This window comes from Hyla sarda, chromosome 6 (genome assembly GCF_029499605.1).
Source record: "Hyla sarda isolate aHylSar1 chromosome 6, aHylSar1.hap1, whole genome shotgun sequence".
Taxonomy (NCBI): Eukaryota; Metazoa; Chordata; class Amphibia; order Anura; family Hylidae; genus Hyla; species Hyla sarda.
The window spans coordinates 149,662,042-149,678,538 of record NC_079194.1 but is presented as its reverse complement, the minus strand read 5'-3'; the positions used below and the strand labels follow the sequence as shown (position 1 = coordinate 149,678,538).

General features: G+C 46.6%; 1 protein-coding gene across 3 annotated transcripts in view; it reads left to right on the top strand.

Annotated features, from left to right (window-relative positions):
• Positions 1-3,933, top strand: part of KIAA0513 (KIAA0513 ortholog) — a 68,758-nt gene extending 64,825 nt beyond the window's left edge. For 2 of the 3 annotated variants that reach the window (XM_056525532.1, XM_056525533.1), the window contains one exon: positions 1,044-3,932. In XM_056525532.1, the coding sequence (XP_056381507.1) occupies positions 1,044-1,093 (50 nt within the window). In that variant the 3' untranslated portion in view covers positions 1,094-3,932. Of the gene's footprint in view, positions 1-1,043 lie in introns of all 3 variants that reach the window. The other variant, XM_056525534.1, reaches the window with a different exon arrangement.
• The last annotated feature ends 12,564 nt before the right edge of the window (positions 3,934-16,497 follow it).

The window sequence follows — 16,497 nt, the reverse complement described above, 5'->3', positions numbered from 1 at the left end:
CGAAAAATCTCTTTCTCGAAGGATCCATTGGGGGACACAGCTCCCACCCTTTTGGGATTTTCCTTGGTTCTCTGTCCGAGGATGTGTTCAGTTATGTTTTTTTCTTCTGGTTCTAGGACAGTTTGGGGTTTTTCTTGACCTGTTAGTCTCCTCCTATTGCTCTGGAACTTAAACTGATTAGCTCAGAGCCTGAAGGCGGGCATATCCTGCTGGGAGGAGCCAACTGTTTTTGTTGCCATAGTGTCACATCTCCTAGAGACAGCAGCATACACCCACGGTCTGTGTCCCCCAATGGATCCTTCGAGAAAGATTTTACGGTAAGTGTTAAAAAATCTCCTTTTTTTGCGCAAATATAAGCAATCTTGGACTTAACGTAGCAAGATGCTCTAAATCATCGATTCTATTTTCCAAAGAGTGGATTGATGAGATTACTATATTTACCCGCAATTTATGAAGCTCATTGCGTGCTTGATTGATAAATTTAGCTCTTCTGCGCATAATTTAGAATTCGGGAAAAGGGGTAAACTGCTTCTACCATACACAAATAATGATACATGTCCGCCTTTGTCCCTCATTTACGAAGTTAAACCGGCAAGTTTTTGTTGTTTTTTTCCAAGTTATTTTGGTGCATCGTGACAGTGTGCGATGCGAACATTCGACAAACACGACATTGCATTGTGAAAAGCAGTAAAGGGGTGTGGTTTGTCAAAAAGGTTCAGCCCAAAAGGGGGCGTGGTTTTACAACCCAGCCTATTTACTATTGAATTCACAAAAAATCCTGTGAATAAATGGCTGGAAATTTCCACTGGTCAGAAAATTTTTCCGACTGGTAAATCTGTGAATCCCCATAGTAAATAGAGTCGAATCCTACAAGTCGGAAACAACATTTTACACTAGTAAAAACCAACACTCTTAGTAAATGAGGCCCATTGTCTTGCTCACAGGACTGGGAGCCTCTACCTGGCACTATTTTGTTACCCTGAAGCAATCTGACAAATTCCCTTTAATACAAATTTATGATTGTCCCTTCTTTTATCTTACAGAGAAATTCAAGCAGCTGACGGACTACATTGATCGGACGGCTGTGGAGTAACGGCTGTTGGGGGAGAGTGCAGCCCTAGTGTTGTAACCCAGTATTGAAAAGAGAGCCAAGATTAGGGCTCCCTGCATGCTCCCCTACCACTGCCCTATGATGAGACCCCTCTGACATGAGACCATTTGGTGACCTGGGCAGGCGGGAGGAGGGGGCAATAACAAACTGCAGAGTCTATATTTTACAAGAGTCTTTTGTGTACTCAAAGTATTTAACAGAAGTGTTTGTTTTTGTAGTGGAAGGGGAGAGGAGAATCACTCCAATTATGGTGGTGATGGAAGATTTTATTTTTTTTACAAGTCTGAAAGGATTTTCATGGTGTCACCTGTTGCTTCCCTTACTGGGTGTTGTGGTACAGTTTGCGACTGGGGCGCATTGTTCAGTGAGTCATTCTCTGATGTGTAGATATTTTTAGTCTATAGAAAGAGTATATATAATATATAGAACCTTTTGTCTGGACATTTACAGATGTATATTTATTACCTGTGAATACTTTGATGCTCATGTCTTTATGTCCAGTTATTAGAGTGTATACAGAATATATATTTATTTTTTAAAGGAGACGAAAACGTGAAGTGTAGGCGGCTAGAACGAACCATGATCTGTATTTTATTTATCTTAGGGACCATAGCACAACATTAAAGAAAAACTCCAGTCAAATGTTTAAAACTTCCCCTTCCCAATAGTGCATCATGCAATACAGTATAGCTACCACATTGTAGCAGCTTGCGGTTACTTTCTTCCTGAATACGATTTTCCTAAATGTGGAAATAGGTGTTACAGTCTATTCCCTTTATGATATTCATGCTTACCTGCAAAGGCCGTAACAGCAAAGCCCCTCCTATGGTAGGGAGAAGGTTTTAGTGTAGCCAAAAATAATCAGGGGAGATAAAACATATAAAACTAGAGCTTTTATAATGATTTTATTTTCTGTGCCCCCTCTACCAATGAAAGGTTTATATATTCAAGTAGGGAGATGCTCAGTGATAATGAAGGTTTTCCTATATATACACCATCAGTTTTGCCATGTCAGATGCTTACTTGCTTTCTCCTTAACAATATACTACAAAACTGATCATTTGTCCGAAATCTCTGCTCTTTTTCAAAAAATTACCAAGTTAAGTCTGATGTTGACTTTTAAATGCCAGATTTCAGGAGAACTGAACAATGCAAGTTGCTGTTTTATTCTCCCGACAATACAGCAAAAAACCTGCTCAGATTTTTGTGGGTTAAGGCATTTTTATCCGTCTTACAACTTGGATAGATTTCTTTGTTGCTGTGTTTGCAGTTTAAAGAGATTATCTGTCACTGGGGAGATCAGCCACTTATAGCAAACTGCTCAGTGTTCTCTTGCTGACACTAAAAGAGTTAAAGTGTGAAGATCGGCCAAGACCTAGCGAATCAGCAAGAATCCAGGGCAGTGCAGACAGAAATCCTCTGCTATGGCAACCTTAAATACCTATTGGGCACACTTTCATGTTCATTTCTTCATTGCAATCTGTTTGATTGTTAAACAGGGCCCAGGGATCCCATAACAGTGATGATTATTTATGCCCTCATAACAGTGGCAGTCACAGATACCCCATAAAAAGCTACAGTGCCCCTATAACTAGAACCTAGTGTGCAGTAGACTTGGTAATAATCGATGAGTATCACAAGCTGCTTTATTACATTATGGACAAAGTATCACTGCAAATAATAGGCAGGATACTGAGCACCGGCAATGGCCGCCTCCTTTGTTCATTATTACCACCAGTTAGTGATCTGTGGGTTTTGGTACTTATGTTTGTGCTGTGGTTCCATTCTGCGTTGTGCTTCTGTGGGTTCTGTATTTTCTTTTGATATTATTCATATGATGCCAGGGCCTACCTTTACCCTATGTGAAATGTGAAGTGTTACATAGTTGTTTTCTTAGTGCTTAGCTTTAGATGTGTTGGTTTGGATAATTGTCTTCATAAAATTGTTGTGATGTCAGTGGTGTGCATGGGGAGTTTGGCAGCTATGTGCCACTGTTTTGTTTAATTTTATTTCCTGGTGAATGTTCTGTGAGGTTTCTCTCCATCAAGCTTATTGTTGCAACCATTGGTTTACATTTTAAAGTGGCAATATCCCCAGTGGTGGGAGCTGTTCTTTGTTTTATACCTTCTCATAACCTCTTGCATGGGAAACAATCCACAGTAATTCCACAAAGTATATTAGCAACAGCACACTTGTTGAGACCAACCAGCCTCCTCTTAAAGGAAACTTTTGATCATTTTTATGCTACCTGAACAAGAAATCATCAGGGCGGTCCGCAATGACTTCTCCCCACCTCACCAGCCTTGATTGATAGCTCTCTCCAAGTCTATCTACCATATATACTCGAGTATAAGCAGAGTTTTTCAGCACCATTTTTCGTACCGAAAACCTCCCCCTCAGCTTATACTCGAGTGATGGGAAGAAAGAAATTGCAGGCATACCGGTGGGGGTGGCTAGGGGATGGGGCGGGCTGTCCATCGTCTCCCATCTATGTTGCAGGGTCCTTCCGACTTCCAGTGGGGGAGGGTGAACCGGTCCGGGCCATCCATCTTGACCAGGAAGCCCCACATTCCCTCATCGCCCTCCTCTGTCATCCCGCCCTCCTCTGTCATCATCCCGACTCCCACTGTCATCATCCAGACCCCCCTCTTTTGTTCTCTACTCACCTCCCCAGTTGCAGCTCTGTTGGTCCATCCCAAGCAGCCGTCCAATGTCGCTGCAGGGACCGTCCGACTCCAGGGTGAGCTGGTTCGGGCCATCCATCTTGACCGAGAGGCCCTCTTTTCCGCTGTGGGCTGGCCCTGGACTAGTGACGCTGCATTGACGCCGCCGTCCAGGGACGTCCGTGCGCAGCAGACGTCAGGGGCGTCCCTACGTGGCGGCATCAATGCAGGGTCACTAATCCGGGGCAAGCCCGCAGCGGAGAAGAGGGCCTCTCGGTCAAGATGGATGGCCCGAACCGGCTCACCTTCCCCACTAGAAGTAGGACGGTCCCTGCAGCGACGTTGGAGGTGAGTAGAGAACAAGAGAGGGGGCCTGGATAATGATATGGGGGGCAAGGTGGATCTGTATGATGGGGGATGAGGGGGGTCTGGATGATGACAGGAGGGATGAGGGGGGGTCTGGATGATGACAGTGGGAGTCGGGATGATGACAGAGAAGGGCGGGTTGATGATTGGGGGACTGGGGGGGGGGGAATGATGACAGGGGGGGATGATGTATTTCCCACCCTAGGCTTATACTCGAGTCAATAGGTTTTCCTGTGTTTTTAGGGTGAAATTCGGGGCCTCTGCTTATATTCAGAATGGCTAATACTCGAGTATATACGGTATCTAGGACAGTGGGGAAGGAAGAAGCCACCAGGGACCACCTTAATAACCCCTAATTCAGGCAGCATGAAAATGATGGCAGGTTCCCTTTAAGGCTTCTGGTCTACCTTAACAGGAGACTCCGCCGTATCATGTCACATCAGTTCTGATCCCTTTACTACCATATAGTTGTATGATAGAGCTGCCATAATCTCTACAGATCCATGTTTGCCCTCAGTAACCCCCTGAAAGCTGGTAAGCTTTGGACAGTAAATATAAACAGTGGGTGGCTCTCACAGCAGTTGATTGTGCAGTACATGCCAGTCAACCATTCAGTTGATTAGTTACCCCAAGTGTCATTGTCATGCTTTTTTAATCTTCTGGCAATGGTATAAATTGGTGGTCTCCAAACTGTGGTTTTCTAGCTGTGTGAAAATACAGTTCCCATCATAAACTGAGAGCCACCCCCAGGGGCTTGTGCTTTTTCAACTGTTACCTAGCCACAGGTTGGATGTCTCCATTTCCCCCTTACTGCTGTCTCACATCTGAATTGATGTGGGGGCTATTCAGACCTGTCAACCTTGTTGAGTGAGGGGCATTCAGCTTTAGAAGTCCCCGACCAGGGTTATGTGGGGTGGAAGAGGCCAATGGATGGAATGTTACTTTGTATCAGGGGAGATGAGAGCTTTATGTAATTTTATTTATTATTTGTTGCTGGATTATAATACAATGTTGAATAATAAACTATTGTCTGAGCCCCCTGCATCTGATTTCTTCTTCTTCACACACCACTCTGCACAAACCTCAGGTCCCTGCTCCAAGTGGGAGATCAAGCATTGTCACTATTTATTTTATAATAAAAAAGTTCTGTAACTTTCTAATATATTTTGTGTTACAGTTTTTCACTACTCTGCTTGATGCTGTAAGGCTGCTTTCACACTATGCGGTTCTTCCGTTAATACACGTACGTTTGAAACATAATTATTAACACACGTTAAACAACCCCATTCAAGTCAATGGGTTTTTCCCTTTACCCTTTATCACATGTTATAGCCCATCATGACTAACGTACGTTAGTTGTGACGGGAGAAATAACGTGACCTGCACTAATTTTTCGCACGTCACAAGAAACGGGTAAATTAACGTATGTTATTTTTAACATTGAAGTTTATGACCAACATACGTTAGTAAATATACCCGTTAATGCACGTTATTATAACGGACATTATTTTTACTGAGCATGCTCAGAAGAGGTGACATCAGTAGACTCCTGCAGTGCTGAGGGACTACTACTACTCCCATGATGGAACAGACTTGTTTCCATGCTGGGAGTAGTAATTCCCCACTGCGGGAGTCTGCCAGTGGCTGGGGATGTTATATTCGTGTTTGTGCTACTACCCCCATCATGGAACAGACTCTGTTCCATGATGGGGGTTGTAGTACAGGGGCTGAGGGATTGATCGCACCGGGTCTCTCTTCTGACACCCGATGCGATCAGAAGTTATTAAGCAGGGGAGCGGGCGGCATGCTCCGCAACCGTGCGATCACAATGTATTTTTTACTTTCATTTTTAAATTCCCCTCACATTGTCCATTTTAAAAATCTCGCTGGGATCCCTGAATGGCCGGTACTGAGGAGCCATTCAGGGATCCTCGCGGGATTTTTAAAATGGACAATGTGAGGGGACATATGTATATTAAACGTGCTGTGTGTGTGTGTGTGGGGGGGGGGGGGGGGGCATAGAGCACTATATATCTAGCCCCCGCCAGTGCATTAATAAAAATATGACTTCTGATCGCATCGGGTGTCAGAAGTGAGACCCGGTGCGATCAATCCCTCAGCCCCCCTGTACTACAACCCCCATCATGGAACAGAGTCTGTTTCATGATGGGGGTAGTAGCACAAACTAATGCAGCCTCTCCAGCTGTCTGCAGACTCCCGCAGCCAGGGAATTACTACTCCCATCATGGAAACAAGTCTGTTCCATGATGGGAGTAGTAGTAGTAGTAGTCCTGGCTGTGAGAGTCTGTAGGCAGAGTTTGTATGACAGATGTTTTGTTAGCATCCCTTAATTCACCCGTTATTAAACGTCCGTTAATAATACATAATAACATACGTTTATTAATGGGTGAATTCCATAGTGTGAAAGCAGCCTTAAATGTGAACATTCTTGCTAATATCTAAAGTCTAATGTCAAATGTTCTGACCTAACACTTTTCTAATATATTTGTTATAATTTTTATCTAGTAGTGTAGTAGTTTTTGCAATATTTTGTAGCAACTGTTACTCTTCAAGGGCCACAATCACATTCCTGCTGAACACGGTACATGAGTTTGTGGATTACACTAAAGTGAAATGGTTGTATTACATTATGCTGACACCACTAGCGAAAGTTATGCAAATTTTTTGTTAATTTTATTTTGTTCTCCTGATGAATTTTTATATACAAAGGGGGAGATTTTTCAAAACCAGTCCAGAGGAAATGCTGCTGAGTTGCCCAACAACCAATCAAATCGCTTCTTTCATTTTTCAGAGGCCTTTTCAAAATGAAAGAAGCAATCTGGTTGCTATAGGCAACTGAGCAACTTTTCCTCTGGGTAGGTTTTGATAAATCTCCCCCAATATGCTTGGGTTAATGGCTTAAAAAGTACCTGTCATCAAACCATATTTTCTAAACTAATTAAGATTATATTCCCTAACAACTAACACCCCTCCTGCCCTTAAAAAAAAAAAAAAATTCTGAGCTTTAAAAAACTCTGTATCCATACTGTTCCCCTTGCTCACATTGTGGCAGACACGTGGCAGAGTTGTGCCTCACCAAGCCCCGCACGCACGTCCTGAGTTTGGTCTCCTGCCAGGCCAAGAGGAGACTAAACTAACTTTGACTTTTGCAGGGAACAGAACAGAGCCACCTAATGGCCATTTTTTCAATCGCATTAAAACCATATAAAGGTTGAGTATTTTAACAAGTAAATAACAAAGTGTCTTATAATTACATAAGGAACAATGTATTAAAAGTTTAGTTTGGTGACAGGTACTCTTTAACATCCTTGTCATTTTCATAATGAGGGGAAACAATTCATAAGAGGTAAGTACAGTGGGTTGTAGTGATCACATGTGATGGTTACAGTGCATCATTTCAGCATTACCCATATATTCTGTAGTATACAGGGAACAGACAAAGGCCGTCGGCACTAGCTCTCCACACGTCACCTCAGCCTCCGCAAGCCTCCACACTCTGTAGCGCGGCAAGACACACTTCAACCGGACCAAAGGTAAGTGGTGCTCTCCTCCAAAAGCAAACAGACATGCCGAAACAATGAATCCAAAATAGAGAAACTGGGCACTCCCATGTCCCATTATTAGTTTTAGTCTTTCTTTTTGAGCCAACCTGTGCCATGCTAGCCCTCCAAAATAAAATATTACCCTAAAAAAAAGCTCAAAAGACGGGAGTCTGCAAAGCCAAGGCTGCTCACAAAGCCAGGAAAAAAAACTGACTATTTAAACTACTACCTGAAGTAAATTTCCCGCTTTTGCCTACGTGCGACAAATTTACGAACATCGTGCGACAATGTAGTAAATTTGTCGCACGCACGCAAAAAGAAAGTAAAAAAAAAAAAAAGGGTAGAAAAGAGACTTCATTGTCAAAGTTTAGTGAATGCCCCCCATTAGTTTTTCCAGGCAACATGAGTCTCAAGGGGAGGGATGGTTATCCTTTTTTGCCCTTTTTTCAGACTTTTAATTCTTTTTTGATTTTTTTTTTTAATTATCTTTTTGATATTTATTAAAGAAAATCTATTTAGCAATTTGCAAACTAGCTGTGGTTTGTGATCTAAAACGTATCCCCTATCCAGCGGATAAGATTTTATCCATGAGACTTTTCCTTTAACACATTAACTTCTTAAGGACCACTGACATACGGGTACGCCCTGACGTCCTGGTACCTGTACGCCTGTGGGAATTCCGTTCCCCAGCGATTTCAGGTCTCCGGTGACCCAGAAAAAAAGGGTGAATGGGGCTGCCCCATTCACCCTTACCCAGCAGGAGTGAGGTGGCACCCGTGCCACCTCACGATCACGTGATTGATTGGGCGGAACCCTGCTGGGTGGTGATCGGGGCCTGCGAGGGTTTCCTACCTTTGCAGGGGCCCCCTCAGGGACGGCGGCGGACAGGGGAGGTGGTAGCAGCAGCGACAGTGCAGGCGGCAGGAAACAGCAGGCGGTGAGGCCTGTTCTCAGCATGCACAGCCAAAGGGCTGGGAGTTGTAGTTTTGCAACAGCTGTAGATCCAACTACAACTCCCAGCATGCCCTTTGGTAGTCTGTGCATGCTGGGGGTTGCAGTTATGCAACAGCTGGAGGCACATTTTTTTTATATGAAAAAGTGTGCATCCAGATGTTGCATAACGACAACTCCCAGCATGCACGGACAGCCATAGGGCATGCTGGGAGTTGTAGCAGTGTGCCTCCAGCTGTTGCAAAACTACAACTCTCAGCATGCCCTTCAGCTGTCAATGCATGCTGAGTCGCAGTTTTGCAACAACTGAAGGCACACTGGTTGTGAAACAGAGTTTGTGTCCTAACTCAGTGTTTCGCAACCAGTGTGCCTCCAGCTGTTGAGAGAGACCGTACATGCTGGGAGTTCTAGTTTTTCTACAGCTGGAGGCAAACCGGTTGTGAAACAATGAGTTAAGTAACAAACTGTGTTTCGCAACCAATGTGCCTCCAGCTGTTCCATAACTACAACTCCCAGCATGTATGGTCTGTCAGTGCATGCTGGGAGTTGCTGTTTTACAACAGCTGAAGGTTCCCCCCCTGTTTACAGCGAGTTTTGTGCTGCAAGTTTGAAATGTGGCAAATTTTCCACCGCTGCTCAAACTCGCGAGAAACTCACTGTAAACCCCCACCCATGTGAATGTACCCTAAAAACACTACACTACACTACCACAAAATAAAAAGTAAAACAACATGTATACACACTCTTACACAGTCTCCTCTCTTCTCCCCCCCCCCCCCCCCCCCAATAAAAAAACATCTTGTACGGCACTGTTTCCAAAACGGAGCCTCTAGCTGTTGAAAAACAACAACTCCCAGTATTGCTGGACAGCCACTGACTGTCAAGGCATGCTGGGAGTTTTTCAACAGCTGGAGACACCCTGTTTGGGAAACACTGCCATAGGGTATTTTGGTGTAAATCCCCCATTTAGGCCTCAAATGCACATGGCGCTCTCTCGCTTCAGAGCCCTGTTGTATTTCAAGGCAACAGTTTAGTGCCACATATGGGGTATTTCTATGCTCGGGAGAAATTAAGTTACAAATTTTTGGGGGATTTTTCTCCTTTTACCCCTTATGAAAAGGTAAAGTTGGGGGTCTACACCAGCATGTTTGTGTAAAAAAATTTAATTTTTTACACTAACATGCTAGTGTTGCCCCATACTTTTAATTTTCACAAGCGGTAAAAGGAAAAAAGACCCCCAAAATTTGTAATGCAATTTCTCCTGAGTACGGAATACCCCATTTATGGATGCAAAGTGCTCTGTGGGTGCACAACATGGCTCAGAAGTGAGAGTGCACTATGTACTTTTGAGGTCTAAATTGGTGATTTGCACAGGGGTGACTGATTTTACAACGGTTCTGACATAAACGCAAAACAATAAATACCCACATGTGACCCCATTTTGGAAACTACACCCCTCAGGGAATGTAACAAGGGGTATAGTGAGCCTTAACAGCCCACAGGTATTTGACGAATTTTCCTTAAAGTTGGATGGAAAAATGAAAAAAACACTTTCTCTATCGGCTCCATTGGGGGACACAGACCATGGGTGTATGCTGCTGTCTCTAGGAGGTGACACTATGGCAACAAGAAAGTCTGCTCTTCCCAGCAGGATATACCCGCCTCCAGGCCCTGAGGTAATCAGTTTAAGCTTAGTGTCTGAAGGAGGTGGACATGGTCAGGATTTATCCAGACCAGGTCTTATGTTTTATTATTTTCCTAGTTAGGGAATGTGTTAGTTTTTTTATTACTTTTTCTTTCCTGTTTTCAGGTGGGGACTCAGGTTCCCTGTTTCCCCATTGCGAGTAAGGCGGCACAGACATTGCGTATATGCGCTGTTCACCCCCCCCCCCCCCTCGCCAACGGTCAGCGCATGGGTTGGTACCTCATGGGTCCGGGTCCCCCTATTTACCTGTTCGCGCGTAGCAGCCAGGCGTGATGCAGGTGATAAAAGCTGGCTGAAGACTTCATAGGAAGACTTAATGAGGTAAGTTCTTCTGACTGAGGTGAATATTTTTCCCCTTTTTCTTCCAGGTAGGGACTTTTAGCCTCTGGAGACCCCTATTTTGGCCCACTCTTGATAGTCTGGCTTGAAGAACCTTGTTCCTCCTCTTATGGGGTTCCTTTATTCTTGGGGTGGGGGATGAATGTCTCCCATTTTATAGCAGTGGTGTGGAACAGAGTGCAAAGATATGAGGGAAATGTTTTTTCACTGTCATGGCTCTCATTTTCTGCGGGTGCGCGGTTCAGCGGCCGCATATCACGTCCGCCATATGTCCCTGTCGGTAGCGTGAGGCTGCTGGCGGGGTGCTTGCCCGCTACCTTCCCCCGTCATCATTCGGGGCTGGGAGCGGGAGCCATTATTGGCTGCATATCGTGCCCGCCATATGTCCCTGTGGGCAGCATTCTGCTGGCGGGGAGCTCGCCCGCTCCCTCCCCCTGTCATGCGCACGTTCGCTCGGGGCTGGGAGAAAGAACGGGCGCCTTTATCGGCCGCCATTATCGCGGCTGCTGGCGGGGAGCTCGCCCGCTCCCTCCCCCTGTCATGCGCATAGCGCTCGGGGCTGGGAGCGGGTGCCATTATCGGACGCATATTTGTTGTCCCTGTCGGCAGCGTACGGCTGCCGGAGGGGAGCTCGCCCGCTCCCTCCCCCCTGTCATGCGCACATGCGCTCGGGGCTGGGAGCGGGCTCCATTATCAGCCAAACATGTACTTCGGCCGTGAGCGAGGTCGGAACTTGGCTCCGCCCACCCGCAGCTGGCTGTGTTTTTTTTTTTTCTAAGCGCGGGGTTGCTTTATTATTGAGCCCTGCTTCTGTGCTGCAGCGCTCTTCAGCCTTATTCTAACACAGTCATAAGTTACAGACTCAAGTCCTGTTTAAGTCACCTTATCCATTATAGCATTATTACACTGGCCGCGGTCCCTTGTCTGGCTTTAGCCACGTCCACTCACGGCTGCAGGGATCCTTCTAGCGGTCCTGGTCTCCTATTGTTTTTTTTGCAGGGGCCGCAATTCTTACAATGCTTGGTTCTTGTTCCACCAGCATCACTGCTTCCCCTGCTATATCTATCCCTCGCCCAGTCTATATCCATCTTGGCTTAGGTCTCCGCCTGGGAGAGGTCCACCCTACGCCGGTCCTCCGGAGGGACCCGCTTCCCTTCTCTCTATATCACTGCTCTCACAAGCGTGATAGGGATGTATTCTCTGACTCATTCCCTTGGTGCCTACCCGGCCGTTGGCTAATGCGGCTGCCTTCAAGAATCCAGCGGACATGAAGGTGGATATTTTGGCAATCTCTGCCTTTGAGGCAGCAGGTTTTTTCCTGCTTTTGCTTCTGCCTGGGTGTCAAAGGCCCTTTTAGTATGGTCTTCCAACTCCACCTGGGTAGTCTTCAAGATCCCTCTGGAGGATTTATTTAATCTAGCTCTCTCTTTATTTAATCTAGCTCTTTCTGTGTTCTGATTCCATGTGCAGCCATGGTAGCCACCGTCCCTTCATGTGGCTTTAAGCCTGGACTGCGGATGCCAGGCTGCCCCATCAGGCACCCATAGGCCTTCCTCTGCCTGAAGGGTCGCCCCCACCCACCGACCTCTCTCGGGTGGTTGGTCGCCTCTTACCCTCCGGGATGCCTGGACATGCAGCTTCCGGGGAACGTTTTCGAGGTTTATTCCAAAATCTCTGATCTCCAAGAAAGGCGTTTCTGTTTGCCCAGTCTTGGTTCTCGAGTATCTCAGCCAGCATCTTGCGTTCCCATCCCGAATGGAGTTTCTCCGTTCGGTGCTGGCGTCCATGGTTCAATGGGAGTTTTTCGTTCCTCGGTGGACATCAAGGATGCCTGTCTCCGCTTCTAATTGTTTCCCGGTCATCAGCGGTACCTCCGCTCTGTAATTCCGAACGGTCATTTTCTATTGTGGTCATTTGGGACAAGCCCAACCGCTCTCCTGGGGCACTAGTTCGATGCGGCCTCTGCCCGCTTTCGACTCCGCCGACTCTTTTCAAGAGTCTGATGCCTTCGGCTCCCTGCTCCCTGTTTCATCACCGACCTCTTCAACTGGTGATTTTCTTCCGGAGTGACAGGTCTCCATTGTCTCTCGGCTCGGTCTTGTTGGTCCCTTCCATGGTGGCTTTGTTTTCCCCCTGATTTTTTTCAGGGGTGTTCCTTCCTGTCCATCCCTGCCAGTCTGTCAGGCTGGGGAGGTGTTTTCAGGGACCGCCCAGTCTGGGGTCTTGGCCCCCCGAGAAACTTTTTCCCCTTCAACATTTTGGGGCCTGGGGCAATTCTTTCTTTGCTTGTTCTTGGGAATTTCCCTCCTGGGCGGAACTCAGGTTTCCGGCCATCTCAGTTATCTTCAGTCTGGCCATCCCTGGAATGTGATCTTCTTCTCGGCCGGTCCTCAGTCGTCCATGGCACTGGTCCCTACATCCAGGGGTGTTGGCTGTGATCTGCAAACCCTGGGGCGCTCAAGGCGTGGACCTCTGCTTGTCCCGCCACAACCGAAGCGTTCCCCTCTCTTGGTCGTGCCTTGCCCTACCTTATCTATTTGGTGGTCGGGCTTTGCCCTACCTTATCTGTTTCCTCCCTTTCTTATCTTTTCGGGGTCTTGAGGAAACTCTCAGTGGGACGTTTCCGCCATTCTAGTGGCCCAGCCTGGGCCCAGGGGGCATGGTACGTCATCATGGTCAGGCTCCTGAACGACTTAAAGTTGCGCCTTCCCTATCTTCCAGACATCCTATCTCAGGTCTCCTGTACCACCCCTATTACCATCTCTGCTTTGACGGCGTGGTGGTCGAGACCGCGGTTTTGAGAGCCGCAGTTTTTCTCTTCCCAAGTCATTCTCACCATGCTCAAGGCTCATAAGTCCTCCTTGGCAAAAATTTACCGCCGTACCTGGCGGGCTTATTTTAGTTGGTGTGAAGCTCAGGTCTTGTGTCCTGTTACCTTTTTGGTTTCCAGTCTTCTCTCTTTCTTGCAGTCAGGATTGGAACTGGGGTTGTCTCTCAGTTCCCTTAAGGGTCAGGTTTCGGCCCTTTCTATTCTTTTCCAGCGTCCTCTGGCTTCTAATTCTCATGTCCGGACCTTCCTTCAAGGAGTAGCGCATGCTGCCCCTTCTCCCCCTTGGGACTTGAATCTGGTTCTGGGGGGACTCCAAGGTGAATCTTTTGAACCCCTTGGGGAGGTGTCCCTGCGCCTCCTTTCTTGGAAAGTGGCGTTTTCTTGTTGTTATCTCCTCCGTTCGGAGAGTGTCTGAATTCGCAGCTCTCTCCTGCCGTTCTCAGTTTCTGGTGCTTCACCAGGACATGGTTGTCTTCCGGACAGATCCTTCCCTTTTGCCTAAGGTTGTTTCGGCCTTTCATCTCAATGAGGACATTGTTCTTCCGTCCTTTTTACCCCACTCCTTCTCATTCTTGGGAGCATTTGCTCCACATACTGGATGTGGTTTGGGCTGTTAGGTATTGCCTCTCTATCTCTTCTTCGTTTCGTCAGTGCGATTCCCTTTTCGTCCTTACGGAAGGTCGTCGTAAGGGATAACCTGCTTCCAAGGCTACCACTTCTCGGTGGATCCGGTCTGCCATTTCGGAAGCCTTCGCTGCAGGGGTAAGAGTCCTCCCTTCAGGGTTGTGACTCTTTCTACCCGTTTCTGTTGGGGCATCCTGGGCTCTCCAGAACATAGCCTCGGCAGATATGCAAGGCGGCTACCTGGTCGTCTTTGCACACTTTCTCGAGGTTCTACCAGGTTCATATCTTCGCATCGGCTGATCCTAGTCTGGGCCGTAGTCTGCTGCAGGCGGCAGTGGAACAGCCATCTGCCTGACTATCTGCCCACCCAAGGGACGGCTTTGGTACGTCCCACGGTCTGTGTCCCCCAATGGAGCCGATAGAGAAAAGGAGATTTTTTAACACTTACAGTAAAATCTCTTTCTCAAAGGATCCATTGGGGGACACAGCTCCCGCCCTTTTGGGTTTCTCTTTGGTTCTCTGTCGAGGGTGAGTTCAGTTATATCTTTTCTTCTGTTCTCGGACAGTTCGTGTTTTTTTCCTTGACCTGTCGGTCCTCTCCTATTGCTCTGGTGCTAAAACTGATTACCTCAGGGCCTGGAGGCGGGTATATCCTGCTGGGAGGAGCAGACTTTCTTGTTGCCATAGTGTCACCTTCTAGAGACAGCAGCATACACCCACGGTCTGTGTCCCCCAATGGATCCTTCGAGAAAGAGATTTTAAGGTAAGTGTTAAAAAAATCTCCTTTTTAAACTAAAATGCTGTTGTTACCCTATATTTTTCATTTTCACAAGGGAAACTAGGAAAAAAAGCCCCAAAATGTGCAGCCCCCATTTCTTCTGAGTATGGAAATACCCCATGTGCTCTGCAGGGCCACTACAGGGCTCAGAGGAGAAGGAGCGCCATTGGACTTGTGGAGAGAGAATGAGTCCAAAATTGAAGGCCATGTGTGTTTACAAAGCCCCCATGGTGCCAGAACAGTGGACCCCCCCCCTCCACATGTGATCCCATTTTGGAAACTACACCCCTCACGTAATATAATAAGGGGTACAGTGAGCATATACACCCCACAGGTGTTTGATAGATTTTTTGGAACAGTAGTCCCTGAAAATGAAAACATTTTTTTCTCTATCGGCTCCATTGGGGGACACAGACAGTGGGTGTATCTTGCTGTCTCTAGGAGGTGTGACACTATGGTGATAAAAAAAAGTCAGCTCCTCCCAGCAGGATACACCCGCCTTCAGGCTCTGAGCTAGTCAATTTAAGCTTAGTGTCTGAAGGAGGTGGACGTGGTCTGGATTGCTCCAGACCAGGTCTTCTGATTTTTTGTTTTCCTAGTTAGGGACGTGTTAGTTTTTTTTACTCCTTTTCTTTTCTGTTTTCAGGTGGTGTCAGGCCCAAGGCCTGATTATGGAAACATACATGTGTTTTATAATTGTATCTGTGTATAAACTAAGACCTGGGGGTGAGGGTCATTCAGACTGTGTGTTTGTGTATTGCATTTTATTGGGGGTCTGGCTGTTTGGTATCTCCTTTGAAGTCATGCACACTGGTCCAATCATATAATCAAACAGATAAGGGGTCAGGAAGAGAGATGCCCCACCTGGTGGGATCAGAGGGGAGGGGGGAAATGGAGTTTCCCTCCAAAGAAGCAGATAAGGCTTAAAATGCTGGACTCAACGGTTGTTCAAGGCTGTGCCAAAAGCTGACAAGAACTGGACTCTCACTGACAAGGACGGCTATACCATCATGCTGTAAGAACTTCATCTTTTGTTTTCTGAACTTGCCTTGCTAAACTCTTTCATATTTTTGTAACTGTATGTCATTTGTTTATTTTTATGCATAGCACTGTGATACCTTTTATCAGATTAAATGTTTATAATTAATCAGCTCTGGTCTTTGATCTCTAAATATAGGAGCTCAGCTTTCTGAAGGAATCTCTGGTGAAACACGTTTATCTAAGGGTTAATTTGGTGACTTGCTGGGACTAGTAGTGGATACCCAGAGGTCTGGCGGCTTTAACCCTTGCACCATCACACACTCTCTAGCGTCTTAGCTGGACCGATAGGGTGTGATCGTGACAGGTGGGGACTCAGGGACTGCGATTCCCCGTTTCCCCATTGCGAGTGAGGGGGCACAGACATTGCGTATATGCGCTGTTAACACCCCCTCGCCAATGGTCAGCGCTTGGATGGTACCTCACGGGTCCGGGTCCCCCTATTTCCCTGCTCTCCTCGCTCACGCATAGCAGCCAGGCGTGATGCAGGTAACTAAAGCTGACTGAAGACTTCACTGAAGACTCCAGT